This window comes from Haliaeetus leucocephalus, unplaced genomic scaffold (assembly GCF_000737465.1).
Source record: "Haliaeetus leucocephalus isolate CR32 unplaced genomic scaffold, Haliaeetus_leucocephalus-4.0 Scaffold484, whole genome shotgun sequence".
NCBI lineage: Eukaryota > Metazoa > Chordata > Aves > Accipitriformes > Accipitridae > Haliaeetus > Haliaeetus leucocephalus.
In genome coordinates this window covers 3,268,179-3,285,977 of record NW_010972920.1, presented here as the reverse complement: position 1 = coordinate 3,285,977, position 17,799 = coordinate 3,268,179, and the positions used below count along the sequence as shown (strand labels likewise).

Genomic DNA, 17,799 nt, shown 5'->3' with positions numbered 1-17,799 from the left:
CTTATTCACCAACACTGTAACCCCGTTGTAGAAGGCCACCAAATTTGTCAGGTACGATTTGCCCTTAGTGAAGCTGTGCTGGCTGTCGCCAATCACTTACTCCATCTCCTGAGCATTATTGCTCCTGGAGGCTGCAACCAATAGCTATCTCTGCTAAGAAGTCATTAATACTTCATTGATTCCACCAAGAGTCTGAGAAGATGACACTTGGAAACATGTTGATGAGATATTAGCATATTCACAAATAAGCCAAACGAAAGCACAATGAGTGAGGCTGGACAGAGCCTGGAAGTGGTGGTGAAAGCAGCCTGCTGGGCCTCCGGTGAGGGCAGGGCAGGAGACCTGGAGAGGGATCACGTCATCTGCAGCGCTGCTGCCAGATTCTGCTGCTGCCTGAATGGCCAGGGGAATGGGATGTTCTGCACAGAGCTATGTGAACTATTTTTTCTATATAAATAAAATATCCCTGCGATGAAATCGAGCCAAAGACGGGGAGGTGGGAAGCCTTTGGGAAAAATGGGGGGTTGCTATTTTTGTAAATAAAGCAAGCTGATGGCAGAGAGTTTTCCTCATCTTTTTTAAAAAAAGAGAAGGATAAAAGAAAGTCTATTTTTAGGGCATGTCCTAGCTGGTTTTTTTCCCCCTTCTCTGCCATAGTAGTGTGGGAGGACAGAAATCCCCGTGTAAACTGGAGGGTCTGAGGTGGAAGATGAGAGGGGTGTTAGCAGCCACCACCTTGAACACAGGCGTTGTCCCTTTGAGGGCATTATCCCCCCATAATAAAATGCTTTTTCCACTTGGCAAGTGTATCTGTTATTTTTCAGGCTGTCTTGCGCCTTGGCCCTTGCTGGCGTACAGTGCTGTAGACATAAATGCATAATTGGTGTCGCAGGGTGGATGCATCATGAATAAATGAAATGGGAAGTCTGGTGTATCTGTGGCGTGGGTCACCCAGGAAAGCCCTTTGGTGCGATGTCGGCACTGGCTTCGTCCACCTCATCTCGGAGCTGCCTGCACAGCACCTTTCCTCCAGCAGACCTGATCTCCTGGTACCCCTGAAGTCCCCAAATTCAGCAGGCAGCTGAATTTAGCCGCATGTTTCTGGGCAGGCGGGCTGTGATGGGGCTGTCTGAGTTCAGTGGAGCAGCCGGCGTGCCTTGCAGAGGCTTGGGGAGAGCTCTGGGCTTTACGTGGGGTTAGCTGAAAAAACACTTAGCTCTTTACTCTTTGTGAAGTGATGTATTTAACATCCCTGTGGCGGTGCAGAGGGCTGACCTGCACCATCCTCGTGCGGGCAGTGTCAGGGCATCTCTGCACCTCAGTCCCAGTCCCTGCCTCTGCACCCCATAGCTTTTATCTGAGGCCGATGCTGGATTTCACCCAGCGATGCCTTGGAGCTTTATGGGGTGTATCTTGCGGTAGCCAACCTGGCAAGCCTTTCCCCAGCTGGTTTTGGCCCCAAACTGGGAGCCTGGCTCAGCTTCGCTTACCCCTTTCATTTTAAGGAGGATGCTCTGAGTCGCGGGGGTGGTACCACAGCACGTAACCCAGCCTACTGTTTTCGGCTCCGATTCCAAACTACGGGAACAAATGTGATATATTCATTTATGATTTGCTGCTTGTAGTCAGTGGGTAACGGCCTCACAGTGCCTTCTCTACCCGCAGCAGTGAGCGCCATTAAAAAATAGAAGCGGTTTTGCAAGAAGCCCTTTTTCACTAGAGGGGGAAATAAAGCTGAAGCTCAGGTGCTGTGTAAATGTCTTTAGAAAGGCTCATGGCTGGCTGCAGGGGAGAGGGCACCTCACTGAGGGTCTCCAGCGGTGTGTGTCTTCCCTTTCGACAGGCCTGAGGCCCGGGTGATGGGCTGGGAGGCTTGAGCCGTATGTGGAGGTGGGATGTCCATCCTTTCTTCTTTATCTTACCTGTTAGGTGAGTGCTTTAGGGCAGAGCCTTTGCCTTGCTGCTTAAACCATGCCAGGGAGCAAAGAAAAGGCACTGGTGATGGCTTCTGGTCCCAGGCTTTTGCGGGAAGCAAGGAATCCCCTTTCATGCCAGGATAACCCTAAAAATATGTACAGCCTCTTCCTTGCATTGTAGACAAGAGAGATTAATTCATTTTAATCATCCAAGTGCAGGGTTGAGCAGGAGAGTGGACCCCACGTGAGACCCACAGCTCGGTGGTGCTGGGGATGAGACAGTGTCTCTGGTTTTCGCCGCTGATGCAGAGATGAAGTGTGAATTTGCGTGTGAAATCAGCCCACGCTGATAAGGTTTGGTTTAATTTCTTGGCCAAACCTTCCTCCTAAACACTCACAGTGTCCTGCAGAAGATGACACCCAATTTCTGTTCTCCTTCATGAGAAAGGAATTTATTCCGCTGGGGATTATATTTTTTTAAGTGAAGGTGATGGCTTTTCCTCTCCCTTTATTCCCTCACTTGAGCAGCAGCATTTGAGCAGAGTGAGTGATTTTTTTAATAGCTTGGGGTTTTTTTAATGCCTGCTATTTGCTGTTGCTGGACAATACTGAACTGTAGCTCAGGAGGGGTTTTAAAGCCGAGCAAAGCAGACGAACTCCCCAATGGGTGACTTTTTGCTAGCAGGGGTGAGGGAGAGCCTTTTCTGCATGGTTTCGGGGAGGGCGAGTGCAGCACCGCATGGTCCAATTTATTTCAAGAGAAGGGTGGGATTTTTTTTACTTAGTTTGTGGTTTTTTCTTAGCTGGGGTGGCCTAATTCACTACTTCTTGGCTGCCAAAAAGGTGAAAAGGAGTTTTCTTCGTCCCGAGCATCCTCAGAGCCTGCACCACCGCTGTGCTTCCCACCTCGGCATCGCATTCCCCTCTCCTCCCCTGCCTCCCTAAATGCATCCTCTCTTTCCAGAGCCTGGTGGGAATAGCTAGCGGCTGGCAGGATGGTGTCCCAGGACAGAGATGGGATACAGAGTAGTCCTACCATAAATCTCGCCCTATATATGCTCCCAGCCCCAACAGTTTCCTGGGCTGGCTGCGGTTTGAAGTTGCAGTGACCGATTGCTGCTTTATTCCCTTTTTCTCCCCCATTTGAACTAAAAGAGGGTGAGGAAGAGCGTGGTATCTGCACCTTAGCAGATAGGTTTAGTGCCAGCAAATCCCACACTGAAGTCTTGCTGTTGAGCCAGGCTTCAGCCACCGGACTAATGTTAATAGAAAAAAGAAGTTGTAATTTAAAAAAGAAGGTGAAAGGACTGGCCACTGAAGAGGCTAGGAAGGAAAAGGAAAATGCATAATGATTGCATTTCCTTTGGGGAAGCAGAGCTGGAGGAGGCGTCCTTATTTCTCCTGACCTTTTCAGGTGGCTGTTACGGTGCTGGCCGCGTTTATTATGCTGGCTCGATGAAAATCAAGAGATGATGCATCTGTTGTGGGAAGCAATCATGCAAACGCCCCGAGCTTTGATGTTCCCCAGGACGCTTTGTTTAGCAGCCGGGGCGAACAGCAGAGCCTGTTTCCCAGCCTGCGCCGCCGACACCGATTAAACTGAAGCAAACCAACGCCTGCGTTTCGGGTGAGATGGCAGCTTGAGCCTCTCCTGCCTCGTCTGTTTACATCCCATAGGGAATGGCGGCTTCTTCTTAGCCGCCCTCCCTATAGCAGCAAATTGTCTCCTGCTTCAGGGCTTCAGTGAGGAGGTATCTTGGAGGATACCCTGATGAACTCCATGCCCTCCCCATGCAAGAAAATAGTCAGTAATTAAAAGCAGGGACATAACCTGCTGCAAACGGGCACATCTCTACCTGCCCAGGGGTGCTGCTGCCTTTCCCAAAACTCCTCCAGAAACTCGGTCATGCTGCTATCTTGCTGAGGGTCCCTGGGAAGAGGCTGATCTACAACCTTCGGGGTGATGGTGACCAGCTCTGGGGGCTTGCTGGGATGCCCCAAACCTTTGCAGCATCGTTTAGTGTCAATTTATTTATCAAGGTCATGCGAGCCACGGGCTTTGCTTTTCACTGCCGGGGATTTAGCCAGAGGTAGAAGTGGCCGAACAAGAGGATGTGGGCTGGGGTGAGCATCCCCTCCCCAAACCAGCCCTGCCATTGGCCACCCCCTGGCTTTGCACACTAGTAGCTGAATGCATAAATTGGGGATTAAAAAAACCACTTTGCTGTGTTTTAGCAGCCAAGTTTTTCAAGGATTAAAAATAAAGCTGTGGAGCAAGCACCCACGTGTGTGAAATGGGCCACCTCTTGGCCCAAGAGAGTGGGTGGTCAATGCACCTTCCCACGGGCTCCCAGCCTATGTTTGGAGGGGAAAAAAACCACAAATAAATGGAAAAAACTGAAATGACGAGCTCCTGCACAGAAGCACCTGCAGGAAGAGAAAGGGAGCGGTGACGGAGCTGCCCTGTAACTGCTTGTGGTCCCTGGCGAGGCAAGGTGAAGGATTTCACAGCGGGGCGATACAGGGAGGTGATTTTGGAGGAAGGGGCATGTGAAAGCATGGGAGACCCCCCGTCCGCTGCTGGGTCTGGCTCAGCAGCCCCCGTGTCCCCGTCCCCGAGCCGTGGGGCAGCAACATTTCAAAGGATGCCACGGTGCTGGCTGAACCTCCATCCTCTCCCTTTACCTCCCCCCATCCCTTACCCCTGGGGAACCTGGGTTCCCTTGCCTACAAACCAAGTGGCCGACGTGCCCCAGGACCCAGAGTTTCCTACGCAAAGGCCAAAATTCAGGTTTATTGTGGGCGCCACGCACCCGCCCACCGGTTGCCTGTCATCCGCCGGACCTGCCGTAATCCTGCCTCGGCGCCCGGGCACCTCCTCGACAGCGGATGTTCTGCTGCAGAAGCACTTATAAATTAAGGATTTTTTTTATTATTATTATTATTTTTTTCCTCGTCCCTGCTAGGAGTCGTCATAGAGAGGGTTGTTGTAGTTGCCCCAGGAGCCGTAGTCGTGGTCATCCAAAAGCCTGCCGTAGGAGGAGTGCCTGCCAGGGGAAAGCAAGCAAACCGCCCAGCGTTACCGATTGCTTTGGTGATTTATCAGTTATTTTACCGTGGGGCAAAAAAAAAAAAAAATGCATGCAAGTCCTCACTAGGTTGAACTTTGGGATATTTTAGCAGGAAGCACCAGGAGAGAAAATAAGCGCAGGCAGGATTTTGCCCCCGTTGAACCAGACTGGGACATGCCAGGGAATTAAAACAAGACCTTTGCTCGACTCAGTTGTCAGCAAAGCCTCATTACAGATGCTGAGCGCTGGGCCGTGCTGCTGTTTATTGTCTAAGTCACGGCAAGACCCGTGGCAGCAGCTTGCCCTAGGGATAATTACTGGTTATGACTATGCTGAACAGCGTCTCCGGCATTTGAGTGAGGCTGTTGTAAATCGAGGAAGAAAAACTCTGCTTTTTTAATATAGATGTGGGAGAAAATGCAGCAGTGCTGGCTAGGACCAGAGACTGCACGTCACCCTGCCAGGCTTGGGGACAGCATCTCCCCAGGGCTTCACCCCTGAGCATCACCCTTGCGATGGTGACAGGGGCTGCAGCCTTAGAGGTGGGGGGGGGCACCCCGAAAACAGCCTTACCTGATCTTGAGGTATGCCGCTGCCCCAAAAACCAGCACCACCACCACGATGACGGTCACGGTTATGGCCACGATGCTCCCTGCGGAAAGTCCATCAGAAAGGGCAGCGCTCAGCCTTCCCGAGTCCCAGTCCCATCGCCGGCCCCATAGCACTCAGCCCACACCCCGGCTGTTCCCGATACACCCGTGCCAGCCATCTCTGGTGGGGGGGAACATTCCCTCACCGCTTCCCAAAGCTCCTGTGGAGGATGCTGGGCACACCTATATTTTTGCAATGACCTCCTTCCCGTAGAGGCAAGGCAGGTGGATTTGGGATAAAACACAGCTGGGCTTTGCTTGAGGACTATGGACTTGATCCTTGATGCTCCTCCCAGCACCAGGCAGCACTTAGTGCTGAGCCAAGGCTAGAAAATGTTCCAGATCCCTCCCTTTTCTGGCCTTATGAAGTGCTTTTAAGCTATCTGAGCTTGCAGAAGACTACAGGTGAAAGCTAGTGTCAGCTTAGTGAGCTCTCCAGAAGGGAGAAGAAAAACCCACGTCTTCCTAAGTCAGGCTGCCCCCAGTGTCCAGGCACTTGTTTCCTCTCATCTTTAAGTGTTTTGAGTCAAATTCGCAACTAAGGATTTTATTCACATCTCTGGGCAACTGAGGTTTGGTGTCTACGACTCCTCGTCTCCATTGGTGGAGCAGATGACATAGGCTCCTCCAGGAAAGCTCAGCTTTTGCTGAATGCCACTCGCAGAAAGTTGACCCCCTCTTCCCTTCCAACCTGGGGGGTCTGCCCCTCTGATCCAAGCACCTTGAGGTTGACCTCATATCTACATACACATAGGGAGAGCAGCGGTACTCACCTGCGCTCAAGGCGCGCGGGACCTCTTCCATTGTGACTCCGGTGGAAAGGGTGGTTTTGTCGGTGGCCACGGCCTCGGCTGCGGTGGGGCTTGTCACAGTCACTGGTGGGGACGTTGGCTCCGCGGCCAGGCTTGATGCCATGGCCAGCGTCCCCAGCGAAGGGACATCCTTGGTCAGCATCGGTGGCTGTGTGGTGCCAGGGCTCATGAGGATGGGCGTTGGGGACAAGACTGTCGCGGGGGATGAGTACAGGTGGCTGGTGGGGAGGGAGGAGGAGAAGGAGGATGATGATGCAGGTATACCCGTGGGGGTGGGAGCTGCCCCCAAATCCATCGTGCCTCTTGCCAAGCTGGCAGTATTTGCTGTCCGAAGACCTGGGGCTGTCTCCAAGGTTGGTGGCACCGAGCTGGGGTTGGAGGCTACGGATGAGCTCTCTGCTATGGTGACGGAGGAAGGAGGAAGGGACAGTGCCGCCGCAGCGGTGGCATTGTGGCCATCCCTGCCATCCCCCTCCGCCGGCCCGGAGGACACCCCATCTCCGGCAGGTCCCGTGGACGTGGGCAGCGAGGTCTGGCCGGTAGCTGGCACGGAGACAGCCGCGTCCCTGGAGCCCGGCCCCGCTGGAGTCCCCTCCGAGGGGAAGGGAGGGCTGGCAGGGGCGAGGGGCAATGCTGTGGAGTCATCGCCCAGTCCTAGGAGTGAGACAAAGAAGTATTAATAACGGGGAAATCCTTGGGGCAACCTGGTGTTTGGGTGAACATTAAAGGGTTTGGGAATGAAGCTGGAAATAACTTTATTGTTTTTAAAATGCTGAGAGCCATCTAAAATAAACAGACAGGAGATACCCCTGCATAGCTAGAGGTGAGGTTTAAACCAGATCAGTTGCCCCAGCATGGGTCGGCACCATTTTTCCCCAAGGTTGGGATCCCCCCCCATCCCCAAACGCTCCATCCTCCCAGCATCTTCTTCCAGCAGCCAGCAAAGCAGCAGGGGAGCAAGCTCCTCCTCAGCAGCAACCGCCACGCAGCTGGGAATGATAACACAAGACCCTTCTTTCTCCTCTCCCCCCATTTCCTTGTGCATTCATTCATTTGTCTCCATTTCTTAGCCTGAAGATGAGTCATTTTTTCCTCTATCCCCACCAGGAGACTGCTGGGGCTTTCTCCCCTCCTCCTCCTTTTGACTCGCCAGGGCTAAGCTCAGCACTGGGCCAGCGCTAGCAGCTAGCTCCCTCGGCACAGTCGGGCCAAGGGAAGAGCATGCCAACACTAAGTGACATCGGGAGGGATGTTTATTCCCATCTATTCATTTATTTACACCCCCAGAGCATCCCAAGCCCAGCACTGGGAAGAACAAGAACTTGCTCTGGTACAAACAACCCACAATGAACTAATTATTATATGAGCGTGGAGGACAAAATAAAAAACCTCAGCAAAATGCTGATTTTGTGGGAATCCTGAAGCCAAACTCCCACCTCAGCTCCAGAGACAGGAGCTTGGTGCTTATCTAAGGGGGAAACAATAGCAGTGAGAGCACAGACAACCATGATGGTAGTTCTTCGTGAGCAGGAGCTTGCAGATCATACATGGCTGGACATTGCTGGTAGGCACATAAGGCTCTCCTCCCCATCAACACGCCATCCCCCAAGGAGATGTTGTCAACCACCACAGCCAAATCTGCTCTCCCCCCTCAAAGTCAAACTGAAATACCACCCGTGCAGGTGACACCCAAGGTAGTGAGAAAGGACACAACCTGCACCAGATACATGTTTTAGACAGCACAGAGCTGTTGCTGGCCCATCATACGATTCTTATTGCACATAAAGCTGCACCAAGAAACACTGGCTTGGGAAGGACTCAAATTTGGGAGCAGGGGCCATGCAACACCCCTTGCCGCTGAGTGGCCAGGAGAGCCAGAAGTCTCCCAGGGCACAGACAGCACCTCATGCTGAAGGAGAGATGGAAACACTTAACATGTGTGTATAGAAATGGTGGGATGCGACCCTGGCGAGCAGGGACTCACTAACCATATTTTTGGGTGTTTTCAGCCATCAGTACAAACAGAAGGCTGCAGGTGTCTAATACAGCTTCACTCAACCTGCACACCTTCAGTGGAGGACAGCAGAAGGGATGTCTCAGCTAAGGACCTCCAGCTCACTGCAGCAAGCGCTGGGTACGTAGCACACCTTTCGTGAAGGTATTTTCTGTCTAGAAACTGCAAACATGTGCTTGGCCAGGGATTTAAAGCCAGCTCTGGGGCATGGTTTCATTTAGGAGCACAAGTCCCTGACACACTCAACCCAAATTTTTTCCTGGCACTGTAGATACCCCTGTGATGGGCCCCATTTCCCAAGCAGGAGGGTCTGGGAAGTGTGACCGAGGCCATGGGTGCTCTTCTCACAGGGACAGGCACTTGGAGGTGTCTCTGAGCTTTCATCTTCCTCAGGCCCTCGGTCTGCTGAGGTGCGAGGCTGATAGGATAAGGGAGAGGAGATGGATGACAAGCTGGAGTCTGGTTACCAAATAAGCCACCTGGCCCAGCACCAATGGTTTCTGCACCCAGCCCAACCACAGCAGCAGGGAAGCACCCAGGCATCCCACCTCCTCCTTCTCAGCTTTCCAAAGCACACCAGGGTCCTGCAAAGCTTCTGCTGTCAACAGGGCACTCTGATCTCTTCTCATCCCAAGATCTCTACATCTCAGGCTTCCTGGTTAATACCTGGGAGTTACTGGCGTGCAAACTTGAGCTGCATTACTGTGATAATCCTGAGCTTAAAAGCCATTAGTTCAGATGAATGCACTGGTTTTCACAGCTTGGCTTCACCCACAGCATGTCACCAGGACAAAGCCTGCCCACAGCTTTGGCCCCATCCAACAAACCCAGTGGGTCCCTGCTCCTCCTGTCCCCTCCTGCAGAAGCTGGTGGCTCCCCTCCCTTGCTCAGTTCAGGGACTGCAACACCATAAAACCAAACATTCCTTGTGCTGCTCTGTCGCCTTGCATAGCTTTCCACGCTGATGTGCCTCAGGCAGCAAGTGCCTGGTCCCCTACAGCACAGGCAGGTCCCTTGCCAGTGTGGTGGGACCTACAAAGCACCTGCAGCAACATCTGTTAGGGACCAACACCATTCGGTACATTGCTTTCAGTGGCCAGAAACAAGCTGCAAGAACCTGCCTCTTCAACATGTTGATATTGAGGTTAAAGTGGTTGATTTGTGCCCTTTTTGCTTTTAAACTGCTACCCACACCACCACCACCCCTTGCCATTTCTTGATTGGGTTGAAGCATCCCCATATGGTCTTCCCAACAGACTCACTTTGGGGGCAGGTGGTAGAGCACAAAGAAGGCAGGCCGCCAAAACCACATCTCCTTTTTTAAGGGAAAGGAGGTGAAAGTGCCATTTCTAGCAGTTACTGTTAGTCCACAACTTTCCACATAGCAAGAGCTGAAGGTGCCATCAGCCACAACTCCGGGAGAGCACAGTCCACTGGTTTTCACGGCTAAAGGTGGGACACGAAATCCCTGGCTGGATTCACGAGGAGCATTGACCAACAGGGTCTCTCTCAAGGATTTAACAGCATGCAGCCATCCTGGGGCTTATGCAAGAGGAGACAAGGTCTTTGCCAGAGAGCAGAGGGTCTGCTTTGGAAATGCACAGGTGGAAAGGCATATCAGCAATACAAGTTGATGTAAAGGCATAAGCAAAGAACCCAAGTACTCTGGCCCAGCATTCCCCGCCCCAGCTCCACCAGCCTCCCTGCACCTGCGCTTCTGATTACAGATAATTGGATTATTTCCCCACACTCACAAGCTACGCGGACACCAAGTCAGCCTCCCTCACCAGCAGTGACGCAAGGCATCACCACCGCAAGTGCTATTGCAACAGCAAACCCCTCAACCTCCGCTACGCTGCCTGAAGGACCCGACATTGCATCGCCGCAGCAGCTTGCAGCTCCTGCATGCCCTGAGCAGAAAACTCATCCACTGTTTTAAGAGGTCTGCGCTGGAGGTGGCTAAGCCAGGGCAGAAATCAGCTGCCGCGTGGTAGCAGAGGGTGCTGGAAGTGCTGACAAACCTGGACCGAGCATCCCTTCGCCCTTGGTGTTCTTTGGATTAGAGTTCAATATCTGTATTTCTGTAAAATAAGCCTTCCTGCATCACACCTCAGCAGTTCAAATCTGCAATTTCTCCAACGTGTAGCAGACAGCTTCTGCAGCCCGTAGCACAACATGTTGCTGTTACATCAAGCGCAGCAAGACCCTCCCAGGGCTGGTAGCACCTTGAAAGTTTATTACTTCTCTGTAAATGTAGATGCTTCCACTCTCTTGGACACAGGCAGCTTACCACCTCTCTGCAAAGCCACTCCGGTGTCCCCCGTTGCTTGAACTTTGGGGGCAAACCAATAGGGACCTCAAAAAGCTGGCGATACTGCTACCCAGGATGAGTCAGGAAGTTTCTGATAATATCTAAGGGGTATAAACTCAGAGGATGAGCCAAAACTGGATGCAGGAACAATCCTTGGCTGCTGGCTGAGCGCTCCCAGCCAAGCAGGTCACAAGTCACAGGGACTTTTCCCAGGAGATCAAGCACAGCCAAAGGCAGCACGCTGCTCAGCTCAGCCCTGGTTTTCCCCATCTCCCCCTGCTCCCGCACGGTCATTGCCAGCCAAGCTTTGGTTTCCAGATCGATAATGCTGCATTCATCTCTGCTCACAAACCCCACCTGTGCCAGCCCTCTGCTATCCTCTTGTTCCCCCAAGCCATCAACTTCCATCGGGTTATCTGGGACCAAGCAACTGCCCTGGGGTCCAGCTCTCGCCCACAGCACATCACCCCCTCATGCACAGGCTGTGCCCCTTCGCACCGCAGGAAAAGCCCAGCCAGGATCCCAGAGGCAATGCAGGCTGCTTCTGAACTGGGTTAGGATGAGGGGACAAAGAAGGACCTGGCTGAGGACCCCCTTGGCTGGTAGGTCCACATGTCCTCATGCTACTGCACCCAGGTCACGGACAGCCTGTCCTGCAGGTGCATGGGCCAGAAGAGGACCCAGCTCATCTGCCAGCCCAGTCCTCTACTGACACATCCGAAAAGGAAAATAACAGCCAAGGTGGGGGTTTCCTTGTTTTTCCGATATGTGGTCTGTAGGAGCTCCAGCTGTCAGCAGGAACCAGAGCAGTGCACTGGAATAAGGGACAAAAAAACACTAGAAAACTTCTTTTAGGACCACATGATTTCAAAGGCTAAAAAAACTCAAACGAGGGTTGTCAGAAGGACTGAAGGATGTTAGCTATCAAAGGATGCCAAGCATAGTTCAGCCCTGAGGAATTTGCCCATCTAATCCACTTAAGGCAGTTGACCACCCCGCTAGAATCCAGCTCAGAGCAGAGGCGGGCAGGGAACTGCCAGGACAAGGTAACCGCTTGGAAAGATCCTTTTTCCAGGTTGTCTCCCCTAAGAGTATGGGAAACAGCCAAGAAAAGAAAAACCCAAATCCTTATAATTGTACTATCTTGCTCTTAAGGAATATTAACCCTAACCACCTGCCAACCCAAGGAATGAACCATCCACCTGATGGACCATCTCCCTCTCCTATTTTCATGCTGTTCTCCTGCCTTCTGCAAGCCAGACAAAGGTAGAGGTCTCACCCTTGCAGAAGCTGAACATTTCTGTGCTCTGCTTGGTAAACAGCTGCCCGACCTGGCAGCCTCTCCAGCAATGCATCTTTCAGGCACTCCAGAAGCAATTGCAGCAAGCTTTTAAAATTGTTCTGCCAGCTGAAACGCAGCATAAAAAACAAGAGAACTTCTCCAGCCCAAGTGAATGACATCAGATTGGAGCAGCCATGCCACAGCAAACAAATATCTACTGATAAGGCAGAGATGGAGCTTTTAACGAGCTTTGCTTCGTGACTCATCACATCTGATGTAACCACCAGAAGGTCCACATGACCCAACCAACACACCACACGCCTGCTCTCAGCCTGAATTAACTAAGGCACCCGTGCCACAGCTGCAGTTGGTGATGGTCCTCTAGCTGCCAAGGCCCCACAGATAATATAAGTTTCTACAACATTGATATTATTTCTTCTCCCTCCCAGCAGCTTGTCCTGACTGTAGTTACACAAGGAATCTAGCCACCCTTTCTGAACAAGAAATGTAACGATGGAAGAAGAATAAGCCACCGCAACAAGGAGGTCTGTTGGGTACCCACAACATACTGTGCTCATTGGGTACCACTTGCCATGCCGGCTCTGCAACTGCTTCTGGGGCAGGCACTAACAAAAACATACAATCAAGACAATATCTAAGCACTGTACTTTTTTTTTTTTTTTAAGGCAAAAGTCCATAATAAACTCACTATATACCCACAAGACTTATCCTGAGTAGGCAAAGAAGGATGCTGATACAACCCCATCCTCTGCTCAAGACAAGGAGATACATTAAGTTTGGGGTCAACACAGAAAACAATTAGAAGCAGAATCAGAACATCAGCCCCGCCCCCCCAAAAAAACAGGATAAAGATAACCTATGCACAGCACAGATCCAAACCCCACCCAACACCATAGACACATACACCCACCCCACAACAGAGACAAGGAGCTGGGACCTGAGCCCAAGCTTAAATGGAGGTCCCAGCCCAATGGGCAGAGGGTGCGTGGGTGGGGGGTCCCAGGTAAGGCTTGTCGGGGTGAGTCGGTGCTACTAGCACAGTGGGGGGCTCTGACATAAAACCTGGTAGTTGGAGCTGTGTCCTTTCTGTATAGTATTGTTGAGAATATAGGAAAAACATTATGGATAATTAATTGTAAAGTATGGTAACAGTGAGGGAAAGTACATGCACAGGGGAGAATTCTTCTTTGAACTTTTTCAGGGGAGCAACTAGAGCTTAAAAGCCAAGGTAAGTTGGTATGGCTCATGCTGGGTGATGTATTTGGCAGTGCCTAATCTTCTTTGATCTTTTGTGGGTCCTATATTATGCTGCTTCTCACCACGTAATGATGATAGAGCAGCCCTGACTCCTCTGGTCCTGCAGCATGCGTTGGTTTGTTACCAGGTTAAATGATGCAGAGCAGTAAAACAATTTATTTTTAAATATAGGGTGAGGACTTCCTGTTCATGACCTTGTTGGCTTGGCTTTGGTTTCTGTGGCTGGGGATTCCCATACCTTGTGCTGTTTTTCTGCAGTTCCCTTCCCCCTTGCTCATGCTCAGGTGTAACTTTGATTGTGCTATTGCTTCTTGGCTATAAAACTGGTAGTATCTAGCTGTGCACAGCAAAAGGTCTCCTTGTGGTGGCTAAAACAAAATAAAACTGGTTTTTGCTTTGGGTTCAACTTGTTTTTCAAGCTGTTCAGCACTGGGCTGCCTCGCCTTCCCTGTCACCGTGTAATTTGGGCTTTGGTGGTGTTCATTTCGCTGTCCTCTGGTTGGAGGGCCCCATCTGCAGTAAGCAAGGGTCTGATTAAGCTCTGTACTGATATGGGAGAAGGAAGAAGGAGGATGTGGTGGTTGCCTTGGGCTTTGAACTTGGCTCTGCCCTTGTAGGGCACTGTTGCAGAGCCCTGCCTTCTTATCCCCAAGAAATAAGGATGACGGGGTGGTCCAGGAGCAGCTCTGCAGGGTCTGAGCTCCATCTCAAACCCAACAAGCTTCCCATGCCATCCCAGAGGGAGCACCCAGATGGGTTGGTACTGGGAAATGGTAACTCTTGGGGACATCTCTGGCTGCCGTTGAGCCTCAATGAGGAAACCAGGGCCAACATGGTGGCTCTCCAGGTCTGTAGCAAAGTTTCAGCACTGCATGTGCCTGCCGGTGACCTATAATGCCAACAGCAGTGGGGTGCTGGGCACCCCTGGGTCATGTGCTGCTTCCTTGTTACCAGCTCAGCTCCTGCTATATCACCTTTCTTTTCAATGCCAGGTTGTGTTGGCAATGGTATAAAACCAGTTGTGAGAGGAGGAGGAGGAAACCAAGGGAGAAAACCGGGGGCCAGAAACATCAACAGGTAAAAGGCAAAGCTATCAAATAACTCCATAAAGGAGCCAAGGCCATCGGATCAAATAAATCTGCAGTTGCTCTCATTTACTGCTGAGCCGAGCTGACTTCCTGCGTTATTAGTTTTCTTCTGCTGCGTGGTCGTTAAGTGGTTTAAGTCTAATTGCTCCGAAGCCTGAAGCTTTCCGTAGCAAAGAGAAAGAGTTACGCAATGGAAATCAATGTGCTGTCTCTGTATTCCTCACCATCCAGAAGCCCCATCCCTGGGGGAGAGGCTGTCCCAAACACGCAGCTGGCCAGGGCACCTCGGGGATGTCCCTTGGTAGCCCTCCTTGAGGACGTAGCCCCCCAGGGGCTGCTGCTGAGCAAACCCATTGGAATCCACCTCCCTGGACGTAGGGGTTTTACCAGCATCTCTTGTAGATGCGTGGCCCGCCTTTTGCAAAAGGCAAGAGCAAAATCCATGTGGCCCAACACATAAAGTTGGGGGCTTTGGGCAAGGAGGGGCTCCAAGCAAGGTCTTCAGCTGGCTGGTGGGTTATGGCCTGGATTGGGAGCAGCAGCTGCTCTTCTCCATTGCATGGGGGGAAGAGTTAACACGGGGGCCTGGCTCGCTCTTGTCTGTGTTTCAGACCCTGAGGAAAGCTCTTGTGGGCAAATTGCTCTCAAGGAACCAGGCAGACAGCTTCACCATCCTGTGGTCTCTGCTCTTCCCAGCTAAAAATGATACTGGCAACTTGTAAAATAAAGATGGTTGCCTGCACGTTCCCTATGACCAGCTCCTTTCTTGCCTGGGGTGGGTGTCCAAGTCCTCTGGCCACCATCTGCCCTAATGTCCAAATGGAACAGCAGCAAGGGCTGTCGGTTGCACAACAACCCCCCCCTCATCCACAGCAGCCGCAGAGCTGGGTGGCCGCACCACCCTCCATGCAAAGAAAACGTGATGTTTCCCCCTGCCCTGCAATGCTGAGTGGGGCTTAATTATTCAACTCCTGAAGCACTGGCTCCTGAACTTGCAGTGAAATTATAGCAGAAAAGAAGGTGAAGAGGAAGACTCCAGAGGTTTTTTTTTTCCTTCTGAGAGTGACAAAGCAACCTGTGGCTACCGGTCAACCCATGCAGCCAGAGGTGTCTGAGGAGGACCTGGGGCAGAAAGCCTCTGCATTCCTGGAGAACCCCTGGCTGGCAGGGCCCTGTGTCCCTCTTGGGGGGTGTTGGCAGGCTGTCACCTCACACGGTGGCTTTAGCTGATTGCTGGACATAATGAGGCTGTTGGGCAGTGTGGGAAGTTTTCCTCTTGGTGAGCTTTGCCCTCATTAAGAGCAGTAGTTTACAGTGCCAGCTCTTTCTAAAATAATTTTTGCTTGATTTAAATAAAAAATACTTTAGATATTGCACGTTATGTTTTTGAAAGAGGCAAATATATGCAGCGCTGTGCTTATTTCCCTGGCATGTTACATGTGTCGGCTCTTTGGGCTGGGAGGCTGGCAGGCGGACCTACCTGTCTGCCCGTGCAGCTGGGCTCGGTCCCCCTCACAATACATTTTTGCAAGCAAATATCTTGGATATGGCTCTCGAGCCGGCCAGGCGTGTTGCAGACAGCAGCTCTGCCCAACTGACAACGCACCAGCTAAATAATTTTCCTGGCTAGCTGCTAATTACTGCTTCTAGGTGCAGCTTTCAACACGCAGCAGCCCCATCCCAGCCTTGCCCAGGAGGGGAAGCAATGGGGTTCAGCAGAGGAATTTCTGAGCATTCTCTGGTATTAGAGGCCGAAGCTGTTGCTTGCTCGTTTGGGCTGAGAGAGAGGATAATTAACTACCCATCTTCCCTGTCCTTCAGCTCGCACACGGGGGAGTGAGGCCAGGAGAGCTCAAAGCTTTTTCTCCTCCATGGCAGCTCAAAGCAGCTGCGAGACCCCCAAAAAGCAGCTTTTCCTCCCCAGAGGCTCCTTGCAGAAGCACCCAAAGCCTTTGAAGCTGAAAGCTGCCTCTTGCAGGTACTTTAAAATGTCTCAGCTGGGGAGCAGGGTGAATTGCTAAAGGGGAAAGCAGGCTCAGTGTTCGTATGGGGCTGGGCATCATGTCAGGAAAGCAAAGCAGGTTTGAATTTACATCCAGCGTAAAAAGTAATAATAGGATAAAAACTTCCTTATGCAAGATGCTATTATTTCATTATGTGGCCAGGCAAAGCCCAATCTTATTTTGCTCCTGCCCAGTGACGTCCTCTCTATCACTAAGTCCTGAAGAATGAGCTCGAAGCATATTTACGTCATGCTTTTTGTTTTCTCGTGGGTAATAAATAGATATATTAAGTATTATTTCTATGGGCACAAAAAACTCATAGAAAGCATCTGAAAGATTTGGGGCTTTGGGGGTGCTTGGGAGCAGCCCGAGAGCCACGGGACCGTACTCCAGGGAAATCTTTCCCCGCTCTTCTGCCAAGCCTCACTGGCGTTGGTGCTTTAGAGAGGGATGGTCGTGGGAACAGCTTTGGGTTTGGCCTGGGTGCTGGGAAAAACCCGCCTCCCAACCCCAAAGCGGCCAAGGGCTGACTCCCAGCAGCGGCTGGCCGCTTTCGAGCGGCTTGCCGAGGCGGTGGCCGAATCGGGGCCAGGCAGAAGCCACAAAGGTAGGCGAGCAGCATCCCTGCGGAGCAAAATGTAGGTTCATCCCCGTCCTTCCCAAACGCGCTTGCTTGGAAAGTACAGAAACGAGAGCTTGTTGGCAAACTCCCCCTTTACGAGGAGAAGGATTTAGCCAGCTCTCCCTCCTCTTGCGCTAGTGGGGGCACTTAACAGGGGAAGATCTCCCACAAGCCAATGTGGTCCAGGATGATGGTTTGCGGCTCCTGCAGACGTGGCCTCCCCAATTGCTGTTTTGGGGATATGGCTGCTGGCTGCAGGCTTTCGCAGGGAGCTCAAAACCTCCCTTAGCCTTGTCCCCTCACGCTGCTCTGCTGCACACCGACAGCAATTTAATACCAGCAGCTTTGCCCGATGTATTTCTCCCTGTGCGCATCCCCGTCGCTCGGTTATGCAAGTGTGTTTTTCATGTTTCTGAGCAAGCAGCTCTTGGTGTTGTTTATTCAAAAAACCCAGCCTGGACGGAGGGATAACCTGTGCGTGCCGTCATTCGAAAGTGCTCGCTGTCTCACCGGCCAGGGACCGAACTGTCTCCTCTGACCGTTTTAGCGGGGGGCAAAGATGTCAAATCGGGTGTTTTAGTGAAATGGGGACGTAGATACTGCTTCGAGGGGGGGCAGAGGGAGATGCCTTTAGCTGGTGGGGGAAAGTGCCAGGTGCTGGGTGAGCAGGAGCCTCCGCTCAAGGCCGGGGCGAGCGATAAAAGCTCCTTAAAAGCAACTGGGGCGGGGGGGGGGGGGCCTTTCCCCCCCCT

General features: G+C 51.8%; 1 protein-coding gene across 1 annotated transcript; it reads right to left on the bottom strand.

The window, feature by feature from the left end:
- Window positions 1-4,878: 4,878 nt before the first annotated feature.
- On the bottom strand, window positions 4,879-6,800 carry PARM1 (prostate androgen-regulated mucin-like protein 1). The gene is made up of 3 exons (XM_010575531.1): window positions 6,411-6,800; window positions 5,561-5,639; window positions 4,879-4,963 (listed from the first exon to the last, which is right to left on the bottom strand). Exons 1-3 carry the CDS (start codon window positions 6,742-6,744, stop codon window positions 4,879-4,881), a joined length of 498 nt encoding a protein of 165 aa, XP_010573833.1. The 5' UTR covers window positions 6,745-6,800.
- Window positions 6,801-17,799: the final 10,999 nt, after the last annotated feature.